Source organism: Microcaecilia unicolor, chromosome 14, assembly GCF_901765095.1.
Source record: "Microcaecilia unicolor chromosome 14, aMicUni1.1, whole genome shotgun sequence".
In the NCBI taxonomy this organism is placed as follows: Eukaryota; Metazoa; Chordata; class Amphibia; order Gymnophiona; family Siphonopidae; genus Microcaecilia; species Microcaecilia unicolor.
This window is the reverse complement of record NC_044044.1, coordinates 43,489,134-43,516,109: the sequence shown is the minus strand read 5'-3', so window position 1 is coordinate 43,516,109 and position 26,976 is coordinate 43,489,134. Positions and strand designations below refer to the sequence as shown.

Below are 26,976 nucleotides of genomic sequence, written 5' to 3'. Positions count from 1 at the left end.
CAAGAAGAATTGGATGGCTGGTTTACATATTGTATACAGATATTTATTGTGTACCTGGGACAATGGAGGGTTAACTGACTTACCTCAAAGTCACAAGGAACTGCAGTGGGAATTGAACCCAGTTCCCTAAGTTCGCAGGCCACTGCACTAACCATTAGGCTACTCCTCCACGTCATAGTTTTTCCACCATTTTCTGGTGTTAAATAAAAAAACATCATTACAATCATCTTTTTCATATCAGGCTGTTAGATCTGGAACTCTTTGCCCATTTCAGGGAGGATAGCTCCCACTTTCCTTTCAGAAGAATTTGAAGACTATTTTGTTTCAGAAATCTTACTTGAAGTTTCTCTGTTTTCACCTTTATGTTTGGAATCCGCTTTGAACCATATTTTGGGAGTTGGCATATAAATACCACATCGTATCATAGTCTGTTATTGAGACAGACGTGGAAAAGCCACTGCTTGCCCTGGGCTTGGTAGCATGAATGTTGCTTCTATTTGGGTTTCTAGGTACTTGTGACTTGGATTGGCCACTGTTAGAAGCAGGATACAGGGCTAGATGGACCACTGGTCTGACCCAGTATAGCTATTCTTATGTACTCAACTGCACTGTACACACATACCTAGTGAGAGAGACTGGGTTAGCTCTAACCATTTGAAAGGAATGTGACCCAACCTGAAGGAGAGTTAAGAATCCCACAGCCAGTCCCCTCTGATTAAAAGGATCAACACAGATACAATTTAATATAAAAAATATAACATACATCGCAAGATCTACCTCGTACATACAGGTATTAATTTTGAACACTATTTTAGAACAGGGTCCAGCAGGTTAGGGATGGATTTATTAAAGTGCACTGCTGTGCGTTAACGCCATTAAAGTGTATTATTAGTAAAATACTACTAGTAAATACTACTATTAGTAAAATAGGTCCCACTGTATAAAGTGCGACCTGTGGTAAATAACATCCGGTAAAGTGTGATAGCATGTTGTAGCATCTTTTTGAATATTTTATTTTCAGCTCCATGCAAACCAAAATTCAGTCCCTGCCTCTGTAAAAGAAATGTCCGTGGAATACACTGTCCCTTGCCAGTGCAGCAGAGAGTTTCATGCCCATGTAGGAGACCCGGTACAATTCTGGACATGTTTTCTTCAGGGTTTTGTGCTGGTGCTTATGTAAGACTCCAGGATGAAGATGGTTTCATCCACCTGATTTTCGCTGGCATCGATCCTGCAGTAACAAGGAGCAAGAGATGTTACAGATAAGCTGAACGCACTGCGACAACCGCTGTTTAGACTCTGGCATCAGCAGGATGTGATGGAGTCCCCACTGTGAAGAAACGGAGGAACGGATGTGGATGTCATTCCCACATTCAGGTACAATAGACATTTCCCTGTCCCCAGAAGGCTCACAGTCTAAATTTACACCCGAATCAATAGCGAGTTAGATGACTTGCCCAAGATTACAGGTGAGTCACTGGGATTTGAACCTCAGCTTTCCCAGTTCTCAGCCTGCTGCTTTAAGCATTGGGCTATTCCAGGCTGCTTAATTGGGGAGACGCCTTATTAATTCGTGATTTGTGCAGTACCGGTGATGTAGGCAGGGCTGATCTAGTGGACCATGGCTGTGAGAGTGGTGTGACGGAGATGATCCAGCATTAGAATGACTTATGATCCGAAGTGTTTTTTTTATTCTCATCATAAGCCACCTTGCATAGGGATCTTACCTTTGGAAAAGGGGATTTTAGGTTTTAAATTGAATGCACTGTATTCATACTGCATCTGCAGCAGGGTAGGCGTTAGGGGGGCCAAACACGGCAGCTGCCCTGGGCCTCACAGCTTCAAGGGGCTCCTGGCGTTACCCTCAGTCTGCCTGCGGTAGCACGTAGCACAGAGTCCACTAGCAGCGCCACGGCAGTCAGATCAGCAATGGCAGCACCACAAAGTCCACTGGTGGCATTCAGATCAGCACCAGCAGCCCTGCGGTACACAGCACAAATGAATTTGCATGTGCTGAGTGCTGGCCCTGGTGTGGAAGAGGAAAGAAGCCAGAACTTAGATTCTGAAGTTGAAGTAGTGGGGGAGGGGGTGGGTGCGCTGCACTGCTACGAAACCACCCTCACCCTTTGAACTTCCTACTAGGCCTGACTTCTTTGAAACAAAGTACTCATGCTTCCCTCCTGCAAAGGCACAGCACTACAATGTGCCTGTGGAGGGGGGGGGGGGGGGGGGGGGGGGGGGAGAGAGAGGCACGAGTACTTTCAATTTCAAAGTGGTCAGGCCCAGCGGGAATTTCAAAGGGTGGGGGTGGTTTCAGAGTGGAGGAGTAGCCTTGTGGTTGGGGAATTGGGTTCGATTCCCACTGCAACTCCTTTCCACATTTCTAGCTATGGCACAGCAGGGCATATGAAAATTGCAGGTATCTTCAAGGAGGGGGCAGACATTGGACTGATTCACAATAAGTCCTGGAACAGGAGTTCATGTGACCTGCCTGGAGCTGACTTTTCATCTCTTTCTACCTCATTTCTAATTAACTCTGCCCCGATTCTCTGATGCTGCATGAGTCACTTGATCACCCTCACCCTATGCATCAGTTCTAACCCTCAGCTAGCTCAGGGTGAGTTTCTTTATCTCCTTGTGCCTCTGAGACCCAGTAAGAAAGAAACTGTTTGTCTTACTGTGGCTTTCCCTGTCAACAAACAAAAAGAAAAACACATAAAGAGTGAAAGATCCTCAAGTCTGAAAAGAGGATTTAAAATCCATTGTGCAAGCACCCCTCCTCTCGTCCCAAGTTAAACATATAACTCCGCTGCAGTCTGACACATTTCATGACTCTTTACGCATTATCTGAACCTACTGTTTGTTGCAGACAGAGCATTAATTGTTAGGAAATGTCCTGGCGTTATTACTGATATTAGAGGTTTTGCCAGCATGCTCCTCCAGGACACCCTCCCCTCTAACCTGTTCACATTGCGCTTTAATGCCTCCAGCTGCTGGCGCTCTGGGGCCGTGATCATCTCCTCAATCTCCTGAAGCTGCGCCTCCTCTGCGCCTGTGGCCTGCATGGAAGCAATGATGGCCTCAATCCGCTGCGACTTCTCCAACAGACGCCTACAAAGACAGAGTGTGGCCCGGTGAGACACACCTCTAGGAAAGGCTAAAGGGGTTAGGGTTCTTCGGCTTGGAAAAGAGATGGCTGAGGGGAGATATGATTGAGGTCTATAAAATCCTGAGTGGTGTAGAATGAGTAAAAGTTAATTGATTTTTCACTCTTTCAAAAAGTACAAAGACCAGGGGATACTCAATGAAATTACATGGAAATATTTTTAAAACAAATAGAGGAAACAATTTTCACTCAAAGAATAGTTAAGCTCGCTGCCAAAAGATATGGTAATAGCAGTTAGCATATCTGGGTTTAAAAAGGTTTGGACAAGTTCCTGGAGGAAAAGTCCATAGTCTGTTATTCAGATGGACGGGGGGAAAGCCACTGCTTGCCCCAGGATTAGTAGCATGGAATGTTGCTACTAATTGAGTTTCTGCCAGGTACTTGTGACCTGGCTTGCCCACTGTTGGAAGCAGGCTACTGGGCTACATGGACCATTGTCTGACTCAGTATGGCTATTCTTATGTTCTTTTGAGGGCAAGGCAGAGTCCAACATAACACCAACAGCGAAGATCAAAGTAAATCTCGAATCAGTAACCAAGCTGTACAGTCAGCTTTCATCTGAAGCATTTATGACTGTCATCACAAAGCACTCAATGGGGCAAAGGGATGAGGCATGATTTGCTGAGTCACTGGCCTGAGGTCAGCTCTTAGAGCCAGTGCAAGGGTGGTGAGTGCCCTAAGAAAACCTTTACCCTTATATCCTCCCTCCCCCAATTAACTTTCAGGCCCCTAACTTAACACTCCAATATTTTGATAATTAAACTCAACAGTCATAACGATCATACAAACATCCTGAAATAGGAAAAATTAGTTCCTACCTGCTAATTTTCTTTCCTTGAGTCTCTCCAGACCAGTTCCAACAAGTGGGTATATTCTATCCTACCAGCAGATGGGTGGAGATTACACATCCAGTAGCTCTTAATCACTCCTTTAAAGGTTCTTTGCAGCCCTGACCCAGTCAATATCTCTATTGACCAAGCAACCTGATAGAACTCTAACAATCCCCCAAAACCCAGGGAAAGAATAAACAAGAACAACTCATTCCTAATCAACCAAGTCACTTTGGTTTGTCTTTTTTTGTTATTGCATAGCAGAACCCGGAATCAGGTGACTCTCCATAAACTGGGAAACTAAGAGCGTGACTCCTCTTCTACAAGACACCATAACAACCCAAAACAGTCAGGTACAGATAGTGGGCAGGTTCTGGATTGGTCTGGAGAGACTCAAGGAAAGAAAATTAGCAGGTAAGACCTAATTTATCCTTCCTTATCATCTCTCCAGATCAGTCCAAATGAGTGGGAAGTACCAAAGCTGTAATCAGTAAGGATGGGACCCTGACAACCCAGTTGCCAACATCCAGTTCCAAAGGTTGCGTCTTGTCACTTCTGAACATCCAATCGGTAATGCTTCATAAAAGGAATGCAATGTTGACCAAGTTGCTGCTCTGCATATCTTCTGTGCTGGAAACAAGGAACATTCTGCCCATGAAGAAGCCTGGGTTCAGCTCAAATGGAACCGGCTTTCCTTTCAGCAGATAAGCAAAGGCACAGTGGCCAGCAGGATTAAGGAAGCTATCTTCCTTAATCCTGCTGGCCACTGTAGCTTTAAAGGCTACCTCACCCTTTTTCTGGTCTCCCAACAGGACAAAAAGTCTGTTAGACCTCTGAAACTTCTTGGTCCTCTGAAAATAGCTGTGCAACTTCCCACACATTTAAACAATATAAAGGATCCCTGACAACTGCCCGATCAAACACCAGGAGAATGACTCACTTGAAACTGGGAGACCACCTTGGACAGAAAGTACAGCATCGGGCAAAGGACCACCTTCTTTTAGGACATAAGGAGAAATAGCTCATTACAGGAAAGAGCCTGCAACTCCAAAATCCACCTCGCCAAGGTGATAGCAATCAAAAACACCATTTTCAGGGTTAAGGTACTTCATTGTTGTCTGACGATGCAGCATAAAGAGTGCCTGAACCAGGACTGACAAAACTAAATTCAAATCCCATGGCAGAACAATCCAGTGAAATGGAGGTCTAATATGCTTAACTTCTTTAAGAAATCACAAAACATCCAGATGAACAGCCAAAGACCAGCCTTGCACCAAACCTTAGAAACATGCACTCACCACAAGCTAAACCTTCAGGGAAGCCATCGCTAAACCTATCCAGACGTTCTAGAGGAACTCCAAGACTTCACCTATAGACAGCTTAAGTGGAATGACTCCTTTTAACTTCACATCAGTTGTCAAAATTCTCCAAATCCTAATATAAGCCAGGGACGTGGACCTCTTCCTGGAACTCAAGGTCTTTATGACCCTAGCAGAATAACCTTGTTTTAGTAACCTCACCCTTTCAAGACCCACTTGGTAAGACCAAACCAACCCAAGTCAAACATCCAAACTGGGCCCTGACACAAGAGATCTTCTGACACTGGCAACGGCAAGGACTCCCTGACTCTGACTTTCATGAGATCCCCATACCATGGCCACCTCAGCCAATTCTGCACCACTAAGGCACCATTCCCTGATTAAGTCTCAATCCTCTGAAGGGTGCAAACTATCAACAGCCATGAGGGAAACATGTACAGGTGCCCCTGACTTGACCAGGTCTTGACTAATGCATCTACTCCCTCGATTAACCTGTACTTTCCAGAAACTGAAGCATCTTTGGACCTTTGGATTGCTTGCAGTGGTCATGAAGTCCATCACTGGACATCCCTAATAAGCCACTAGTCTCTGAAAGGCGGCATCTGACAGAGCCCATGCTCATGGATCCAGGACATTCCTTCTGAGATAATTGGTCTCCGCCACTTGGGCCGCTGAAAGCAGGTGAAGATGGTGCTCTGCCCAGTGCATGAGGTCAGCCACTTCCTATGCCACAAGACAACTCTTGGTGCCTCCTTAGCAGCTGACATATGCCACCACTATGGCATTGTCCGACAATAACTAAACCGGCTTGTTTTGAATCAAGTGTTGCATCAGCAATGCGAGGCAAATGTCTCTCGTTCCCAGGCGACTGATGGGCTACACTGCCTTTGTTGTCAAACCACCAGCCCTTCATCACTTAGCCTTCATAATGTACTTCCTACCGGTGAGGCTGGCATCCAGTGTCACCACAATCCACTCCAGGGACTCCAAATCCATGCCTTTCAACAAATTGGTGCAGTTCAGCCACCACTGCAGTCTGAGTCTCACTTCATACCGTAAAAAGAGTCGACAAGTCACCACGTCCACCTGAGACCAATTTGCCAATAAGGCACATGCGCACAAACATGCCAAATATTCACCTATCTTGCCTGGCTGTTCAAGCTTCCCACCACCATACCTTGGCTGCACTCCCCACCTGTCCTCTGCAGCCGCAAGACCCAGAGGTCAGACTGTTCCAATACCTTAAGCTAAGCTCTTTGCTCTTTGTTTAATTAATTCCATGGGGAAACTTAAGAAACCCCTCCCTGGGCCAACTGGAGGACGAGGCCAAGGCACAGCTCCAGTCAGAAGATGACGGGGTGGTGGTGGGGGGATCCAAAGTCTTGAAGTGTACACCCTGGGGCTAGGGAACACAAGAGGTAGGTATCGCATTCAATTCAAGCTTCTCCTTCTTACCTACAAATGCACTCAGTCTGCTGCCCCTCACTATCTTTCTACCCTCATCTCCCCTTACGTTCCCGCCCGTAACCTCCGTTCACAGGATAAATCCCTCCTCTCAGTACCCTTCTCCACCACCGCCAACTCCAGGCTCCGCTCATTCTGCCTCGCCTCACCCTATGCTTGGAACAACCTTCCTGAGCCCTTACGCCAAGCCCCCTCCCTGCCCGTCTTCAAGTCTTTGCTTAAAGCCCACCTCTTCAATGCTGCGTTCGGCACCTAACCCTTACTGTTCAGTGAATCCAGACTGCCCCAATTTGACTGCCCCTATCGGACCGACCGTTCACTTGTCTATTAGATTGTAAGCTCTTTGAGCAGGGACTGTCTCTCTTTGTTAAATTGTACAGCGCTGCGTAACCCTAGTAGCGCTCTAGAAATGTTAAGTAGTAGTAGTAGTAGTAGTATCACCCAAGGTGGTCAAAATCAGAACACAAGTCAAGCACACCGAAGAGCCCACATGGTCAAAGACTCAAATTCTGTTTCTTTAATTATTTACTTTTAACCCATTAATGCCCAATGTTCCTATAATAAGTGCCCATATGGGAACATTGGGCACTAATGGGTTAATAATTTATTTTATTTATTTGTTACATTTGTATCCCACATTTTCCCACCTATTTGCAGGCTCAATGTGGCTTACATTGCACCGGAGAGGCGTTTGCTGACTCCGGTGTGAACAAATACAATGTGATTTATTTATTTATTTATTTTATTGCTTTTGTATCCCACATTTTCCCACCTATTTGCGGGCTCAGTGTGGCTTACAATACATTGTAACGATGGAAGTACAATGAGTTATTACATGATTATGTGGCTTACAATACATTGTAACGATGGAAGTACAATAAGTTATTACTTGATTATGGTTACATTATGAGGAGTTGAGTTGAAACAATGTCCAGGTATCGATAGGGGAAAGAATAAAATTGAAGAGAGAAAGGCTGGGTGTGTTAGAATTATGGGGATAGGTGTAATAGGAGAATGTGTTAATGCGTTGCCAACAGTGTGTGTGGTCTTCATGTGCTTTGATCCTTTTGGTAGATTTTTTCAAAGAGATGAGTCTTTAGTAGTTTGCGGAAGTTGGTTAGTTCATAGGTCGTTCTTAGGTTTCGTGGTAATTTGTTCCAGAATTGCGTGCTCATATGGGAAAAGGTTGATGCGTGCATCACTTTGTATTTTGGGAAGTTGGGAAGTGGAGGTTAAGGAAAGTTCTAGACGATCTTTTGGCATTTCTGGGTGGTAGGTCTATTAAGTCGGACATGTAGGCTGGGGCTTCACCATTGATGATTTTATGGACTAGTGTGCATACTTTGAAAGTGATGCGTTCCTTGAGTGGGAGCCAGTGTAACTTCTCTCGTAGTGGTTTCGCACTTTCGTATTTTAGTTTCCCGAAGATGAGTCTGGCTGCAGTGTTCTGAGCTGTTTGAAGTTTCCTCAGTATTTGCTCTTTGCAGCCTGCATATAGTGAGTTGCAATAGTCAAGATGGCTGAGTACGAGTGATTGCACTAGGCTGCGGAAGACGGATCTTGGGAAGAAAGGTCTTATTCTCTTCAGTTTCCACATGGAGTAGAACATTTTTTTGGTTGTGTTGCTAGCGTGGGTTTCAAGTGTTAGATGGCGGTCGATAGTGACTCCAAGGATCTTTAGGGTTTCTGAGATTGGAAGGTTTAGGTTTGGTGTGTTTATTGCGGTGAATTCATTAATGTTGTATTGGGAGGCGAGTATCAGGCATTGAGTTTTTTCTGCGTTCAATTTCAATCGAAATGCATTAGCCCAGGTGTTCATGATTTGTAAGCTTTGGTTGATTTCGTTAAGGATTTCTTTAGTGTCCTGTTTGAAAGGGATATATATTGTTACGTCGTCAGCATATATGTGTGGGTTGAGGTTGTGGTTTGATAGAAGTTTTGCTAAGGGTGTCATCATCAGATTGAAAATAGTTGGCGAAAGGGGTGATCCTTGAGGTACTCCACATTCTGGTGTCCATGCTGCAGATGTAGTTGAATTTGATGTGACCTGGTATGAGCGCAAGGTTAGGAACCCTTTAAACCAATTTAGGGCATTACCTCCAATGCCAAAGTATTCAAGTATATGTAGTAGGATTTCGTGGTCGACCATATCAAAGGCACTTGACATGTCAAATTGTAGTAGGAGTATGTTGTTGCCGGTTGCAATCATTTGTTTGAATTTAGTCATCAGGGTAATTAATACTGTTTCTGTGCTGTGATTCGATTGGAATCCTGATTGGGCGTCATGCAGTATGGAGAACTTGTTTAGATAGTTTGTGAGTTGTTTTGTTACGATCCCTTCGGTCATTTTGGTCATTAGTGGTATGGATGCTATTGGTCTGTAATTAGTTATTTTGCTTGCACTTTTTTTTGTGTCTTTGGGTATTGGGGTAAGTAAAATGTTTCCTTTTTCTTTTGGGAAGAGTCCGTTTTGTAGTATGGAGTTTATATGGTTCGTTAGGTCTATTATGAATTGTTGAGGAGCTGATTTCATGAGGTTGTTTGGGCATATATCTAGTTTGCAATAGGATTTGGCGAATCTTTTGAGTGTTTCAAAGATGAGGTCCTCTGATGTTAATTCAAATTCGGTCCAAGTTCTGTCTGCTGGGTATATTCCATCTTCTGGGTCTAGACAGTCTAGGAGTGTGGTGTATTCATTAGGGCTAGTGGGTATTTTCAGTCGTAGTTGTATAATTTTCTCTTCGAAGTATTTCGCAAGGTTGTCTACACTTGGTACGTCTTTGTTGTTGTTTGTAACTGGCGTGGTGTCTAGCAATTTATTCACGAGGTTGAAGAGTTTGTGTGTGTCTTTGTAGTTTGGTCCGATTATTGTTTTGTAATGTAGTCGTTTAGTTTGTTTTATGGTGTATTTGTATTTCCTCCGAAGTAGTTTCCAGGCAATTAGTGTTTGTTCATCTTTCTTTTTGTACCAAGCGCCTTCTAATTTCCTGACTTGTGTTTTAAGGTCTTTCAGTTCTTCGGTAAACCAGGAAATTGGTTTTTTCCTGTGTGATGTTCTGGTTTGGATTGGGGCGATTTTGTCTAATGTTGTTTTACATATATCGTCCCATGTTTGGAGGAATTGGATGGTGTCTGTATCCGTTGGCCATTCGTTTTGATAGATCTGTTGCCAAAATGTTGTGGGATCTATTTTTCCTCTCATGGTGTATGTTGTTCGCTCAGGTTTGCTGATTGCGTTTTTATTTGTTGTTCGCCAGTGAAGGGAGACATTTGCTTTATGGTGATCTGACCACAGTGTAGGTGCCCATCTTGTGTCTGTAAGTAGGATTGTTGAGTCTAGATCAAATTTGTGTGTGATGATATCTAGTGTGTGTCCTTTTTTGTGTGTTGGTTGAGTGTTAGGTGCGTGTAGATCCCAAAGTTTTAGGAATTCTTTGCATTCTCGTGTGCCTGTTAAGGTGTCGTCTTCAAGGTGTAAGTTGATATCTCCTATTATGAGGATGTTTGAGGCAAGGACACATGTATTTGAGATGTAATGGAATGGAATCACAAATTCCCATTAGGTTCTTTTTTTTTTAATTTTAATTTTTTAAATAATATGGGCCAAACCCAGCACGCCATCAACCTACTGTCTAAATATCTGCAGGAGACTGAGAAATACTGACTGGGTCAGGGCTGCAAGGGACTCAACGGGGTGATGTCACACATCCAATAGCTCTCAGTCTCCACCCATCTGCTGGTCGGGACAGGTCTGGAGAGATAAGGAAATGCAAGTTAAAGTATGTGCTGATGTTTCTGCACTTTCAGGACCTACTGTTTTGCTCTGACTGCAGCAGCTTTTTGCTGCCTCCCCCCCACCCACCCAAGAAGCTGCTGCCCTAGATGACTGCCTAGTCTTGCCCTGTACTTAGAAAATAAGATTTTACAAGTTTGTTGGAAAGGTTATGGGAGAAATTGCCTATAATATGGAACTCTCTACTGATTGAGCAAAGGTTATTCCATGTTTTGTTTATAAAGTCTTTGAAAACATATTTATTCCTGAAGACCTTTGGTGATATTTTGTAGGAACAACTAGATAAATATTTTAGTACCATGAAGAGATTTTAATTTTATTATAAATAAAAGCACAACAAAGCTAGCCACACAATTCATCTCAGTACAAAGCAAGCAGCTCCCATCAAAAAAAGCCACTCTTTTTCTGGTCAGTTTAAATTAGTAATCGTGTTCTAGTATGTCCAATTTTAAGACCAGAGCTTTTAAACCACTCCTGATAACACTGTAATAGCACCACACCCTGTTATTCACGTTCAGTAAGCCAGTGACTCTCTTTTCAAAGCTCTGGAAAGTCTTTTTATATAGAATACTGATGAGGGCGTACCAAAGACAGACTTACTTGTTCTCCTTTGTTTCGAACAGACGCCGTTCAATTAGGTTGGCCACAGTCTGCAAAACCGAAGTGAAAAGTAAGGAGGTTACACATCACTATGGGGAAAGAAATTACTGCAAAGAACTTTAATATCCCCTTATATTGCTCGGCGGCCAAAATTACGCATGAAGTTTTGACTGCCTCTTTGTTAACTGCAGAAAGGGTTAAACAGCGGCTTCGCTCTTTGTAAATTGCAGTAAGGGGTAAACAGCAGCGTTGCTCTTTGTTAACTGCAGTAAGGGTTAAACAGCGGCTTCGCTCTTTGTAAATTGCAGTAAGGGGTAAACAGAAGCGTTGCTCTTTGTTAACTGCAGTAAGGGTTAAACAGCGGCTTTGCTCTTTGTTAACTGCAGTAAGGGTTAAACAGTGGCTTCGCTCTTTGTTAACTGCAGTAAGGGTTAAATAGCAGAGTCGCTCTTTGTTAACTGCAATAAGGGTTAAACAGCGTCTTTGCTCTTTGTTAACTGCAGTAAGGGTTAAATAGCAGAGTCGCTCTTTGTTAACTGCAGTAAGGGTTAAACAGCGGCTTCGCTCTTTGTTAACTGCAGTAAGGGTTAAACAGCGGCTTCACTCTTTGTTAACTGCAGTAAGGGTTAAATAGCAGAGTTGCTCTTTGTTAACTGCAGTAAGGGTTAAACAGCGGCTTCACTCTTTGTTAACTGCAGTAAGGGTTAAATACAGGTATAAAAAAAAACGAAGACGTAAATGACTTTGGATTAAATCAAACCCGGGCCGAGTGCTGCCGTACCTTGTAGCACCGTTGCAGCAACAGGCGAGAGGAAGAGAGGATGTTCACTGCGTACAAGTAGAAGGTCCTTGATGGGGCATGATCTGGAGTTTTGGGAATTTCCTATTCAGACAGAGAAACTCCCATTAGCCCAAATAAAAAGAACACATATAAGAGCAAATAAATGAAAAATGTGGGTATGAAAAGAAGAGATTAAAAAAAAAAACATTGGGATTGATATTAAGTGTGATGTAACTGCATTGGAGCCTTCCCACCTGGATAAATCATGCTGACCAGGTCTAGTGTTGACACTCGGGAGCATTTAACTCAAGACTGCTGCTGAATATCAGCAATGATTCTCGTGGCTGTATCTGCTTAGTGCCAGAGCAGAGGTGGAGCCGGACGTTTTCAGGGCATGGCTGATATTCAGGGCCAGTTATCCATATAACTGGCTGGGTGAGCAGGACAGCATACAGAAATCCTAACTTGCCCAAACAGTAATCCAGATACCACCACTAAACATCAGAAGTACCCAGATAAATTCTGAAAGCCTTCAAAAACCAGGATATTCACTGCCAGTATCCGAATACAAGGCCGGCACTAAATATCCAAGCCTAATTCAGCCTGCAGTGGCCAGCGTTTTAAAAAATGCTGCCTGCGATGGGATGAATAGTGCTTGACTTGCCTTTACTCGCTAGCTTTGCTGAAAATCTTGTTCTGTCCTAACTCACCTTACGCTGCTTCTTAATACGCTAATAAATGAAAGATAAATCTGACTGATCGCAAAGGTTACCTGCAAGGTCACTAAGTTCTCGGACAGCAGCTTATATAGCATATCTTTGGCTTCTTTGGCGGGAACCATGGCGAAGTCCTCCACCTGCTTCTGCTCCAGGTGTCTCTTCCGGAGGATCAGGCGAAAGATCCGGGCGCAGCGGGAGCCGAAGCTGCGAGAAAAAGCCAACACTCAGGGGCACCATCCAGCTCAATGACACACCTGTTTTTGTAAGCTGGCAAAACGATACTACCAGATGTGCCCACAGCCCAAATATCTTATAGAGGGAAGGGTTAAAATGCAGCCATCGCTCATTAAAATACACAGGGGTGAGATCTTTCTGAAGATAGACCACAGAAACATTTCTGACCAACATAGAAGGAGAAGGTGCCTTTCGTAAAGAATAAGAGAGAACCTCTCTAGTAATCATGATGTTTGTGTCACTTTCCTGATGAAGGGGAAAGGGAATGAGACTTATATACCGCCTTTCTGTGGTTTTTCCAACTACACTCAAAGTGGTTTACATATTATATAGATGTACTTATTTGTACCTGGGACGATGGAGGGTTAAGTGACTTGCCCAGAGTCACAAGGAGCTGCAGTGGGAATCGAACCCAGTTCCCCAGGATCAGAGTCCGCTGCACTAACCACTAGGCTACTCCTCCATGCGGTCTCTCTTTATTGAATCAAGAGAGCCTAAAGAAAAGCAGCTGAAACCCCTGCACTGCCTACACTCTTCTTCTCAACCTGCGTGGTAACCGTGGAAGTTACCTATGCAAGCTGGAAAGGCACTTACCACCATCAGATCTTTCAACAGGTAATCAAAAGAAGGTCAGCTAAAGCCAAAATGATAGAATCACAGAAAGGTAAGGATGGAAGGAACTTCAAGGGATCATCTAGTCCTCATCCTCCTTGCAGGATCCACTGTGCTTAGGAGGCATGTCTTCCCTGGGATGCCTTATCTGCTCTTAAAATCCTCTGCCAGCAGATCACCTTTCTTACATTTAGCAAGTTCTGGGCAGGGAAACTGAGATGTGGAGGGGAGAAACACTTACCGTTCCTGCACAACAGATTCCAGCGTCGCCGAAGCCAAAGTGGCAAGTGCTTTGTGGAGATCTCTGTGTGTTAAGGCTAAAATACAGAAACCAGGTTCCTCTAAAGCTCAAGACAACGGGCTGGCGCATAAAGAGACAGTTTCATCCCACTAGCGGCTGAGCCAAGATGATACGAAACATCGGAGTGTCGGCGGACAATCCGCAGAGTCTAACTACTGCACACCTCCCTCCCAATCATTACGTTATGTTATACAAGGTTTATCACCCGCCAACTCCCTCAATTTGAGATTCAAGGTGAGATATACTAAGTAAAAGAAATACCGATACAGACTTCAGGAATTAGAAATAATAAAAAAACCATATCTAATTAAAACTTAGCAAACATCATATCTTATTAAACTCAGTAAACAAGTTTTCACAGCTTTACAAAATGAAAAACAACATCTAATTAAAGGTAATTCTGCAGGGACATTATTCCATAATTGGATAGCTAAAAACATAAAGAATGAGAAAAGCTGCTCCTTCTGCAGGGAATATCTTAGGAGTCTTTCCAGTTAGGCAGTTTGGATCATTCTGGCTTTATAATTAGGCAAAGCAAAAGAATGGCTAAAGACGTCATAGCTGCTCAGTAAGTGAGGGAACAATTTTTCACAGCAAAACTGAAGCAACTTAAATCTCAGTACAATAGGAACCTAAACAATTTTCCTTTATCAAGAGTTTTAAAAAATGAGTTAATTGATGACTCTGTGACCACAGAGACCTGGGTTTGAGTCCCGGACATGGCTTTTGCTCCAGGCTGGCTGGGATTGGGGGTGCGGTGGAGGCAGCAGCTGTAGGACTCAAGGAGGGGAGGGGTGCAAATCCCAGCAACACTTAGGGTGCACACACAGCAGGTTCTACATTGAGTCAGGATGGCTGGCAAGAGGAAGGAGTTGAAAAATTTGGAAAAATTGCCCCAGGTCATTGAAGACTGATAGTGCTTCAGCCCAATGGAATTTGAGCTGGAAACTTGAGGGAGCAGATAAAGACTTATGAACTACATCATCAGCAATGAATACATTCTACAAAAGGATACTAATGACAAACATCCCTCCACCACTATCGCCAGATCTTCCAACAAACTCTAACTGCAAGAAAAGGGGAAAATTAGGTCATGAAAAGGATTGAAATTCAGACAAAGTTTTGCAAAAGTTCCCAATTTCCAGGCTGCTGGATTCCTTGAGAGAAATGAAATTAAACTTTTCAGCAACCAAGGCCTAAAATTATGAACAGTCTAGAAAATACACTACACTAGCTAAAGCACATTACGAGACAGCCAAACATGCCAGGGCCTTTCTGGAGAAACTGATTGGAGTATATTCTACATTACAATCAGTCTTATCAAATGCCCGTTGGCCACTCAGGAGTGGAGTAGCTTAATGGTTAGTGCAGTGGGCTGAGAACCAGGGGAACTGGCTTTGATTCCCGCTGTGGCTCCTTGTGACCCTGGTCAAGTCACTTAACCCTTCAGAGCCCCAGGTACAAAAACTTAAATTGTGAGCCCACTAGGGATACAGAAGGTGCATTTATATAAGAAGTAAACTGCTTTGGTTGTACCATAGAAAAGCAGTACTTCAAATGCATGACCCATCTCTCGAAACTGGTTTCCGATACACAGACCAAGGACCCAGTACCCCGTCTTTCCTCTCCCTTCCCAGCCAGTGGTCTATGAGAGTCAGCTGTTCATTCTATGTCTTAGTGCAGGCAGATACAGTATTAAATGGGCCTCATCCTTTACAGCAGTTGAAGTCTTCAGAAAGGGGAGGGGGTAAGCAGTGCAGATAAACTCCCTTTACAATGTGCATGCGTGTGTGTCTGTATCTGTGATTTGGTGCATAAAAATATGTTACATAATGTCCGCAATACAGAAATCAAGTAACCAACCAGGACTTCAATTCAGACTTCTATACGAAGATCTATAAAAGGGTTTCTACAACTGGGACCTGAACAATTCAGACTGAAGTATCATGTGAACATGCAAACTTCTGTTTATTCCAGAACACATAAGTTTAAATTAGTACCTTATTAAGGAGCCCTTTTACTAAAATGTAAGCCACATTGAGCCTACTGCTATGTGGGAAAATGTGGGATACAAATGTAATAAATAAATAAATTAAATAAATAAAAATGTATTAAGCAGTCAGTGAATGCTGTTATTACACAGTGTGGTAACTGTTACTGGGGTGGCAAGACAGTGTATGCTAATTTGCCTGTTAAATGCATGCTGTGTTAGAGGGTGGAGAATGGGCGTGGACTGCACACTACGGTTAGCACAGGGTGCGCACTGTGTGTTGTTACTTCAGTTAGTGCGGGTGCACTTACCGCCTCCTTGAGTGCATTCATGCTAACTGCAAGCAGTCTTAAAGCAAGACACAGAACATGTCAGCGTGGTAACTGCAGAGGACATGCTGAGCACACCATCAATGTGCAGAAACTTTATTAAAAGGGCCCCTAAATAGCCCGAAGTCATAAGAGTCCAGACATTGGGCCACCCTTGTAGGATATGGGGTTGGGGGATGGGTGGTTGCTTATATAAATTGGAATCCTACATTTCTCCTGTGGAATGCTTTATATGTTTTTTTTCCATTGTTGTATTCTTCTATCCTATGATTCTTTTGTGATCGACTGTTGTGTTTTCTTAGTGCTATTATTCAGCAGTTGCTGTGTGGTTCTTTTGATCCTGAATAAAAATTGTTTAAACTTAAAAGGGCCCCTAAGTAAAAGAGTTAAAAGTTTGGTTAGTTTCCTGCTTTTTACCCCCTATACATGAACTTGGAAATAATTTTCAGGCACAGCTATTCAAAGTTCTTACCGGATCATCTGCTAACAGAGAAAGATACTGGTCCAGGACTTGTTTTGAGATGTTGTAACCAGTTGGGAGAGATCGGAAGATCTGTGAATTAAAGAATAAAAAAAGGACTACGGCACATGCATCGGATCCCTTAAAATGTAGCTGTATTCTAAGCATCTTACACAATCTACTTTCCTGACCCTAAAATTGACAGATATGCAAACGTGATTGTTTTGTGACATGTATCAAAAAAGCAGGTTGCAAGTTAAGATTCCCTGTGTGTAGCAGTTTGAGCCACTCCAGATTTTAGTATGAACTTAATTAGAAACACCTAAGGATTTTTCTTACCTACAAATTTAAAGCTTAAAGCTTCTTATTCGTTCACATATGGACTCACTAAGTTCAATGTAAAAGCTGGAATGGCTCAAACTACTGTGGAACTGGAGTCTAATGCTATGAACTCACCTCATTGGAGGACAGTGGTTGTGTGTGAGCTGCGTTGGAGGATGTGGTGACTTCACTCATTCTGAGCATGGTCCGTACAATTTCACTGCTTATCTGTTTCAGAGAAGAGCAAAGGGGCCTTCAGACAGATTCCCACAAATATGTCACACCTCTCGTTCCCAGCAGAGACAGAGGATAAATCCTCATTACTCTAAATACTCTTGAGAGAAACCCTGCCCTATCAATTTTTCAATTCATCTGCAAATCTATTACCTCAATGCTCTGCTCCAGAGAGTGCACCATCCAGACAGTGCATCAGTGGGTCAGAAATAATGTTACAAAACAAAAACATACTCCTGAAAGTGTTACAGAGCAGGGAGGAAATTGTGGGGAAAGACTTGGTGTAATTTTATACTGTATTACCTGCCTTGCAAAGGTAGCAAATGAGCAGACAGTGTTGTCCCATTTCCCTGTTAGAAACCACCATATGACTGTACATTCTCCCTAAGGCAGGGGTTCTCTGCTCAGTCCTTGAGTCACACCAAGCCAGTCTGGTTTTCAAGATATCCACAGTGCATGCACTGCAAGCTTGGGGCAAGTAAATAGGATCTCTAGGGGAGTGATAGGGAGAACACATGGCATGGATGGGCAGACTGAATAGGCCATGTGATCTTTATTTGGGAAAGGGAACTGGGACTTGATATACCGCCTTTCTGAGATTTGTTTTTTTTTGCAACTACATTCAAAAGTGGAGTGGAGGAGTGGCCTAGTGGTTAGGGTGGTGGACTTTGGTCCTGGGGAACTGAGGAACTGAGTTCGATTCCCAGCACAGGCAGCTCCTTGTGACTCTGGGCAAGTCACTTAACCCTCCATTGTTCCATGTAAGCCGCATTGAGCCTGCCATGAGTGGGAAAGTGCGGGGTACAAATGTAACAAAAAAAAAAAGCGCTTTACATATATTCAGGTACTTATTTTGTACCATGGGCAATAGAGGGTTAAGTGACTTGCCCAGAGTCACAAGGAGCTGAAGTGGGAATCGAACTCAGTTCCCCAGGAACAAAGTTCACTGCACTAACCACTCCTCCACTCCATTTGCTCTAATTTTTCTCCATTTCTATATTTTATGCATATTCTTTGTGGGTATTCTGTAAACTCACTGGCTGGGTGTATCCTGGTGACTGGGTTAAGAATCCCTGTACTAAGGTGGCTTCATATTACAATTGGCAAGCCGATCCAGCCCTGCTTTACCCCAATCATATATGGATGTGCAGGTTCATTTTCTGTAAGGAAAGAAATAAGGCAGGACAGGCCCCATCTGTTTCTTAAGATATGGGGTGCTTGAGTCATCTGAATTAAAATTTCTGGCAGTGCTGTTTCTATATTCGATAGGCTCCAAACAGGAAACCAGACACATGACTAGTAAAACCCATAGAAATTTATGGGTTTTGATTCTGTTATAAGGGCCATCAACAGAGATGTGTCTGCATTATCCTGCTGTCCATTAAAAAAAAAAACCCATTACAGGTAAGCAGCTCTACTTTTTGAACAGAGAACTGGCTCACCAGCCAGAGCGAAGCATACAAATCATGCAATTTTGGGAGGGGGACTACAGGCAAAATAATAGAAAAATATAGCCCAACAAGAAAAAGGACTGAAAATCCTTAAAGCTGGCACAGATTCCTGCACACATACCTGGTCCATCTTATTAGCAATGGCACTGATTACTGCCTGGTCACGGAAGTGCTGATGAAATCTCTCAGTGTTAACCTGCCAGTAAATCCCATCATCGGGAAGGGTCTGGGGAGAGATATGCTACATTTAGAGATATTGTGCATTCTTCAAAGGCATCCCGGCATAGAACATCTACGTCATCCATCAACATAAGAATCAAATGATCTAAGCTTGCTCCCAAGACTTCCCCCTCATACTCTTACCTTACAGACCAATCCAACTGAAAATATATCATTGGTCTGAGTGTTCTGGGCTACAATCTGATTGGTTAATCCTGCTGTGTGTCACCATGCTTATAATGTCACAGCCAATGAAAGAACTGGTGTGACATCACAGAATTTTAGACATCAGGAAAAGAACTATGACTGAACCATACAAAATAGTGTTACAGAATAGAACGGGTGGTTTAGACCAGTACTTCTCAACCTTTCTTTTGTTGTAACACACCTGACAGACAATATTCATACGCAAGACATATTGAAAACTACAATTTGCAGCTAAACAAATCTTGAGCCCATTATAAACCATAAAACTGTATGTCTCTCTTGATCACCCCACCCCTCACCTATCCACACCCATCCTGTTAGAATATCAATGATATGCTTTGATGTCCCCATGCATACCTCCGACCCACCCCCATCCTCCCACCCTGTCAGACTGTCATAGTAATGCTTGAATGTTTTCACTTATATACACTGTCAGCTAGCACATTTGCTTATTTCCGATCTGACGAAGAAGGGCAACCTTCGAAAGCTAATCAAGAAATGTATTAAGTTATGTCCAATAAAAAAGGTATCATCTTATTTTCTTTTCCATGTTTTATTTTGTTTGATTTCTATTGATAACCTTAAGAGTGGACTAACACGGCTACCACATTCCTCAGCTAAACAAAGAAAGAAAACCTCTATATCATTTCATCATTGCTAGCCAGGGTGGAGGACCGGGAGGGCCAGAGGCCAATATTTCCAGTTGGCGCTGGTGATGTTGGGACTAGTAATGGAGATTTCAAGAATCTGACTTCCTGATTCTCAACTCTCCCTGACTTGCCACACACATGGTTCTTAAAGAAAGCACAAATGTGCTGTGTCACCAGAAATTTGACGGGCACTTCCCAGATCTTGGCGACACTCCAGTGTGTCCTGACACACCGGTTGAAAACCACTGGTTAAGTCATATTTTCAGTAGCCCTGGAGGCTCAGAGGCACTCGGAATGCAGGTGAACATGATGGACAAACACCTTCATTTTGTCTAAAACCCTGGGTAGTAGGGCTTTTCTTGGGTAGCAGGGTAATTTTAGCATCATGATCAGAGCTCTGCTTTTCAGGACAAGGCAAAGCCAGTACTAGCTGTAGCCCCACAGCACATATAGGCCCATTTTACTTCCCAAAAGATAGAAACATAAATCACGAGGCCAGATGAACACCAGACAGATTACCCAGCTCGACCGTCGACAAACATTTTTCAATTGAAACATCACTGCTGTTATCCTAAAAAGCTAAGCAGTACATCAAATCTTTCAATAAACATAAACAGCTCTCTGCGCACTGTAGGGGTCAAGCCAGGAGTGTCGACAATGACACTGACCTCTTTGCTGTCTGCCTCTTTCTTCTGTCGTTTTGTTTGCTGTTCACTGGCATCGTCATCATCATCATCGTCTGATGATCTCCTCCTTTTCCCTTTCCCTGCCAGGATGGGGGAAAAGGGAAAGGTGAAACATTTCATGCAGCCAGGAAACAGAGTTGGCACAATCACGTTACAGCATTCAATACCATAACCCAGACCACATCTGCAACCCTGTTAACCATCTGCTTTCAGCATTTAAGCCAGAAACTTACACAACCCACTTTTATTTCCATTACAATGCACTACCATTAAGATGAGTTACTTTACCACTTTCTATTCTATACAGGTCCCATTTTATACAATGAGACTTAGTTAACAGTAACATAACCTAACTTCCCCCCTTAATTAAAGAAAAAAGAAATGTCTCCAGAAATCAAAATCACGGCTATATGTAATAAAAGTGCGCCAAGTATACGACAATCGAGCCATTGTGACACTGATGGAGGTTGGCTCAGGCACTGGTGGGATGAGGCATTATGACATCACAGTATCAGAAGTAATATAGGGCAATCAAGCCATTATGATCACTGATGAGGTTGGCTCAGGCATTGGTGGAATGAGGCATTATGACATCACAATATCAGCTCTGGTTACCAGAGACAGACTCTTCACACTAAGGGAGGAAGCTATCAATATGGGCTACTGTTAAGAGGGGTTATTTTACTAACGCATGGTATTTTAGCACAGGGCCCATTTTATGCAATAAGACCTGTTTACTCATAACTGAGGTTAATTGTAAAATAAGTCTTAATGGTAGCTCATGTTGATGATGCCCCCCTTAATTCATTGAACACATCATTAGAACCTTTATGGACGGTAAAGACTGCTCACCGATCATACTCAGCTTGGGGACTGTGTACATGTCCTTTTCACTGGTCAACAGCAGAGGTGCGACAGGAGCCGGTGCGGCTGCTCCCTCTGGAGGTTCTAAAGGTGCAGGGCATCTATAAATGAAGTGTGTATCCACCAACCGCACAAATGTGCTGGAGACTTCACCATAGTCCATGGCTTTCCCATCTGCTGAAAACATTTCAACATATGAGATACATTTGGCTGGACATCGCCAGGCTTCAGATTCTTGCAGCAGAAGAACCTTCTGGAACCAAGATCAGCATTTCCTGATATTACACAGTGTGCAGAATTAACTCAAGTACACTATCTGAATCACACCTTTCTCTGTAGTAGCTCAGGGTGAGTTACGTCAAGGTACGATAGGTATTTTCTTGTCCCCAGAGGTTTTAAAATGTAAGCCCGTACCTGAAGCAATGGAGGGTTAAGTGACTTGCCCGAGATTGCAAGGAGGGGCAGCGGGATTTGAACCCTGGAGTCTTTGGTTCTCAGGCCACTGCTCCAAGCACTAGCATAGTCCTCCACTACTTTCAAATTAAAACCGACTACCATTGGCTATGTACACTGAAATGGTTAGAATTCTGATGAATTTATCTTCTAGCATTTAGTTTCACAGGACCCAAGCAAACCACAGCATCCTGGTGATTGTGATGTCACAGAAACCAAAAGAAGTGCTATAAAACTAGCACACCAAATTCCCCAAGAGAGAGATTTTGAAAAGAAGACTTTTAAAAAGCATATAAAGCTGTGCTCTAGAGGCGCAAATCCAGTCATGGTGCAGTGGTGGATGTGCAGTGGCTGGATTTAGGGCCCATGACTGCACAGTTCCCACTCTTTGGCTCCCAGCTGAGGACAGTGAAAATGGGGGAATTAATCCTCAGCTAGTTGTGAGGAATTGTTCACGGCACCAGATCCAAGCCCTGGATCTGACTGAACTGGAAGAGTATGAGGTCTAGTTTATTTTTAAGACTTAAAACTAATCTAAAGAATTTAGGGATGTATGAAATGGACAGAAATAACAAGCTGCCATTGAAAGGAAGGGGAAAGGGGAAATGGGACTTGATATACCGCCTTTCTGAGGTTTTTGCAACTACATTCAAAGCGGTTTACATTTATTCAGGTACTTGTTTTGTACCAGGGGCAATGGAGGGTTAAGTGACTTGCCCAGAGTCACAAGGAGCTGCAGTGGGAATTGAACTCAGTTCCCCAGGATCAAGGTCTGCTGCACTGACCACTAGGCTACTCCTCCACTAGCAACATTCCATGTAGAAGCCTGCCCTTGCAGATCAGCAACGCGGCTGCGCAGGCTTCCGTTTCTGTGAGTCTGACGTCCTGCAGGACGTATGTGCAGGACGTCAGACTCACAGAAACAGAAGCCTGCAGGGCCGTGTTGCTGATCTGCAAGGGCAGGCTTCTACATGGAATGTTGCTAGTGGAATAGCAACATTCCACATAGAATCTCAAATAGTAGCAACATTCCATGTAGAATCTCAAATAGGGAAAGGGAATTGGGACTTGATATACCGCCGTTCTGAGGTTTTTGCAACTACATTCAAAGTGGTTTACATATATTCAGGTACTTATTTTGTACCAGGGCCAATGGAGTGACTTGCCCAGAGTCACAAGAAGCTGCAGTGGGAATTGAACTCAGTTCCCCAGGATCAAAGTCCACTGCACTAACCACTAGACTGCTCCTGTGAAGTAGATGCACCTGCATGGAGGAACTTACAGGGAAAGTTTCAAAACTGGTATGAGGTGGGTAATTTTCATAAAGGCCTTTTACCCAGGTAAATGACTTCTGAAAATTTCCCTCCCTAAAATAACCTGTGCAACAGATTTCAAGTTATTATATGTCAAAAAGGATATTAAAAGGAAAAGGGAAACAAATATCATTGATTATGATTTATGAAAGTCTGTCAGGGAAAATGTTCTAGGTCCACAGTTTGACACAGTCATGGGTTTAGGAGCATAAAACTTTCTCTGTTCAGCTCATATCGAACTCACTAACAAGGCCTGTCTGCATCTGCCCAGTGATAATGTTTAAAAACAGATAATGGTGAAGAATCTTCATGTGAGCGTTTCTCACCTTATTAATATCATAACATTTGCTAAAAAGCTGTCATGTGCAGTTAAAGAGTCCCTGTGGTTTGCAATGTCAGAGTGTCTCCCTTTGATGCCGAGAGGCAGAACACTCAGGCCAACAAGAATACTCTCCAAAACAGAAAGATGAGAGTCAAGGCCATGAATGAGCAGAGAAATCAAAATTCTGGGAAACAAAAAAACAGATCAGAAATTCTGCCACAGCAGGAAATGTTTCTATAAAGCCTCTACAAAGCTGTGGTGTAGCCACTGGACTGGGACCCACCCACCGTGGGCTCAGGCTCACCCAGCAGTGGCTGGTGGGGATTCTAAGCCGTGTCAGATGAAGACTTCAGTGTTCGCCCCTTTTCCAGGAACTCAACTTCCCCTCTCCCCCCCCCCCCCAAATGATCCAGTAGTTCCCACAGTCCTTCAAAACACCCCATCCCCCCAAGCATACCTTTTAAAACATCTCTTTACTTCTGGAGGTCGCTAGCAATGAGCAAGGATTACAGATGCTGCTCGCAGCCTGCCCCAGATGAAACTTTCTATTTCCATATAGACAAGATCATATCAGAGGGACGGCTTCGAGGATGGCTGCAAGCAGCATGCGTGAGTCATTGCTACTACTAGCAACTTCCAGAAGTGAAGAGACATTTTAAAAGAGAAAGGAGGTTTGAGAAACTGTGGGAGATGCTGAATTATCAGTTGGGAGAAGGGCAGAGAAGGAGAGAAAATATCATGTTCACCCACCTTGTCCTCAGGCCCGCCCAAAATTGGCCATTTGGCTACACCACTGCTATGAAGGAAAATTTCACTTTGTTTCTGTATCACACTAAGCTGGTATCTCAGGCAACTGTGGTATTAAGCCCACCTTCCATAGTTTCTGTCAGCCTGTCTGCAACCTTCTTCACTGCAGTGCTCATGGTCATTTTTCCATTCAGCAGTAGCTCCTCCACGATCAGCTCCCCGGTGTCACCGTACAATGTTTTGGCAGTATAAATGTAATGTGGGTATCGAAGGATCCTTAGGACTCTGTCATGGTGTGCTTCATATTCAACAAAGCCTCGCTTGCTGAGTTGATAACTCACCAGGTTGTGCTGAATGAGCACACAGAGTGCCTTTTTAACCTAGTCAGGCATGAGATATTGAACAGAGTTATAAAGTTATTATTATTATTAGCATTTGTATAGCGCTACCGCTGAACACCTGACACAGAGAGACAGTCCCTGCTCAATAAAGTTATGGAGAACTGACATTCACACCATTGTTTCCAGTAGGGCCAAGATGAAACTCTAAATTTTTGTTCTAGACCATGTACACTTTTCAGAAGAAATAGATGTTGGGGGGACTCTCTAATCCTTGCTAAAAAATCTTTCATCCTATTATTATTAATTTTAATTTAATTCACACTTTCCCCCACTTGGTGCTCAACATGAGTCCCATCAATTAAAAATGCAATCATAATTAAAACAATAATACACACATCTTAACAACAATAAAATCTCCAAAAACCCACAAGGTAAAAACCAAAAAGAGAAATTAAGCATCAAAAACAAAACAGAATAGTACACAGATAATCTTAACACCAATAAAGCATCCAAGAATCAGGGTTATCAAACCCAGTTCCACAAAGAAAACCCCCCCCCACTGTGGTAGGTTCAAAACAGAAGGGTAGATATTCAGCCAGCAGTGGTGAGCATTTTTTTTAAACTGCCACCAATGTTATTCCTGAATATTCAATGTCCTTTCCAGGCAAAGGGATTGAACATCCGGGTTTATGCGGCTGGCTCTCTCTTATGCAATTAAGGGCGCACTTAGCTGCCTAAGCGACACTACATAAAGATAGTACTAATTTTTATGTGGTCCGATTTAACCGCAAAACTTAGGCAGTTAAGTGCTGACTATAGTGTAGGCACACTAAAAATACTCATACACCTTATTACACAGTGCCCTACATTTATAAATGGATTTTAAAAGCAAAAACATCTTTCAGCAACCACAGCAACTTGGGCATCTCATTCCAAAAGGCCGGTGCTGAGAATGAAGTCCTTCCCCAAGTACACTCCAATTTCAACTCTCGTTCTTGCTGTTGCTTACAAGGTGCTTGAAATTTAATACAATTTAATACAACTAATTTTCACATCTGTAAGTGTACAATTGAATACCTAAATTAAAAAAACAATATTTATACTGCCTAGGAGGTTAGCTCCAGAGTCCAGTCAGATACAAATCCTCAGCAGCCAGCTGGACACAAACTTCTACTTAAAACAGTATGAAAGATGTTGACTATCCTTAGGGTGCAGGATCTGGGATTATTTTCATAATCTAGGGGCTTATGCATTAACATATTCTGGAGAAATACCTTCAGCATGCCAGGCAGTAAAATCAGTATTTTTTTTCTCACTTACCTGATCCAGTGGTGTCCCTGTGTCATTGCTGATCAGACGGAGTGGCTGACTACCTGTCTGGAGAATGTGTGCCCCCACTTTATCTACAATTTCTCCAAAGTGCTCTTGCAGCAGGAGAGAGCACAGCTTAATCTCTGCTTGTGTCATATTATCATGCACGTATTAAATATCTGTTAAAAAATGCATATATGTACTAAATATGAATAGCAGAATGTGGCATGTTATCAAAAATCTGAAACTACAAAATCTGCTACAGGGAAAGGTGAAAACACGACAATGACACACAAGGAAGATACTGCTTTGAGGAAGGCAATGTAGTCTGTCAGCAGGGCAGAACTGGAACCATTTGTGGCAATAGACCATTCCAACTCTGCTAACCAGTTATTACACTAATATAATCTCTGAACCAGACTTTTAATACCAAACAGCCCAAAGCAGTAATTTTTAGCAGCATGGATCTGATGCAAGAAGGTTCTAAGCCTCGCGAACAAGTCACCAAGCATTTTGGGCAAAGGCAACAACTTTCAGCAGATGAAGGAATACCAGGTTCTTTCTGCCACTGAATAAAGTTACTCAGAAAGCTGAAGCTACTCATATGGAGTGCCTGTGGCCTGTTATTATCCTATATCTGTGCATTCCTTTATCTAGAATTAATGATTAAGGAGATCTTTTCAGTTGGACCAACTTAATGCACTTGCAACCGTTCCCTTCCCCAGGACGGTCATTGCAGAATGAACATGAAAAGACAAGGAAATTACAGGATGCAAGAAGAGCTAGTGCTCATTTTCAACGCTTTAAAAGCCAGTGGTTCCTAAACCCGTCCTGGAGGAACCCCAGCCAGTTAGGCTTTCAGGATATCCGCAATGAATATTCATGAGTTAAATTTGCATGCAATGCTCTTATCACTTCAGCTATTCTGTAAGGCCCACATAACATTTCACACTACTACCCTTTTTTTAACACTCTGTTTCTTCTCCTTTCTCGTATTTTTAGCATTTTGCTCATTTTATTCTTTGCTATTAATACCTCATGCCTTATGCTGCCACCCACAGCCTAGAATTTGACCTTATCACCACTTTCTTGCAAAAACTGTACTGAATTTTTAGAATACAGTACCCCCATTTACCTCCCACTTCCGGGGTATACCACGTGACACCCGGCAACTTCTGGTCACCTGGCTCCGCGCATAGGAGGGGCCAAGGAGGAACCTCCTTGGGAGGGACGTCACTGGTGCGGCCGGCGGGTCTCGT

General features: G+C 43.1%; 1 protein-coding gene across 2 annotated transcripts; it reads right to left on the bottom strand.

The window, feature by feature from the left end:
- Positions 1-540: 540 nt before the first annotated feature.
- On the bottom strand, positions 541-26,940 carry POLR3C (RNA polymerase III subunit C). 2 transcript variants are annotated; one of them, XM_030187650.1, is made up of 15 exons: positions 26,853-26,940; positions 25,727-25,896; positions 24,190-24,445; positions 21,219-21,407; positions 20,349-20,446; positions 18,726-18,830; positions 17,055-17,147; positions 16,611-16,691; positions 14,835-14,886; positions 13,760-13,820; positions 12,726-12,876; positions 11,954-12,055; positions 11,173-11,222; positions 2,962-3,111; positions 541-1,231 (listed from the first exon to the last, which is right to left on the bottom strand). In XM_030187650.1, exons 2-15 carry the CDS (start codon positions 25,871-25,873, stop codon positions 1,153-1,155), a joined length of 1,614 nt encoding a protein of 537 aa, XP_030043510.1. In that variant the 5' UTR covers positions 25,874-25,896; positions 26,853-26,940; the 3' UTR covers positions 541-1,152. The 2 variants fall into 2 exon arrangements, with proteins under 2 accessions (XP_030043510.1, XP_030043511.1); XM_030187651.1 differs by having other exon boundaries at positions 21,219-21,404; positions 26,853-26,939.
- Between the last annotated feature and the right edge of the window lie 36 nt (positions 26,941-26,976).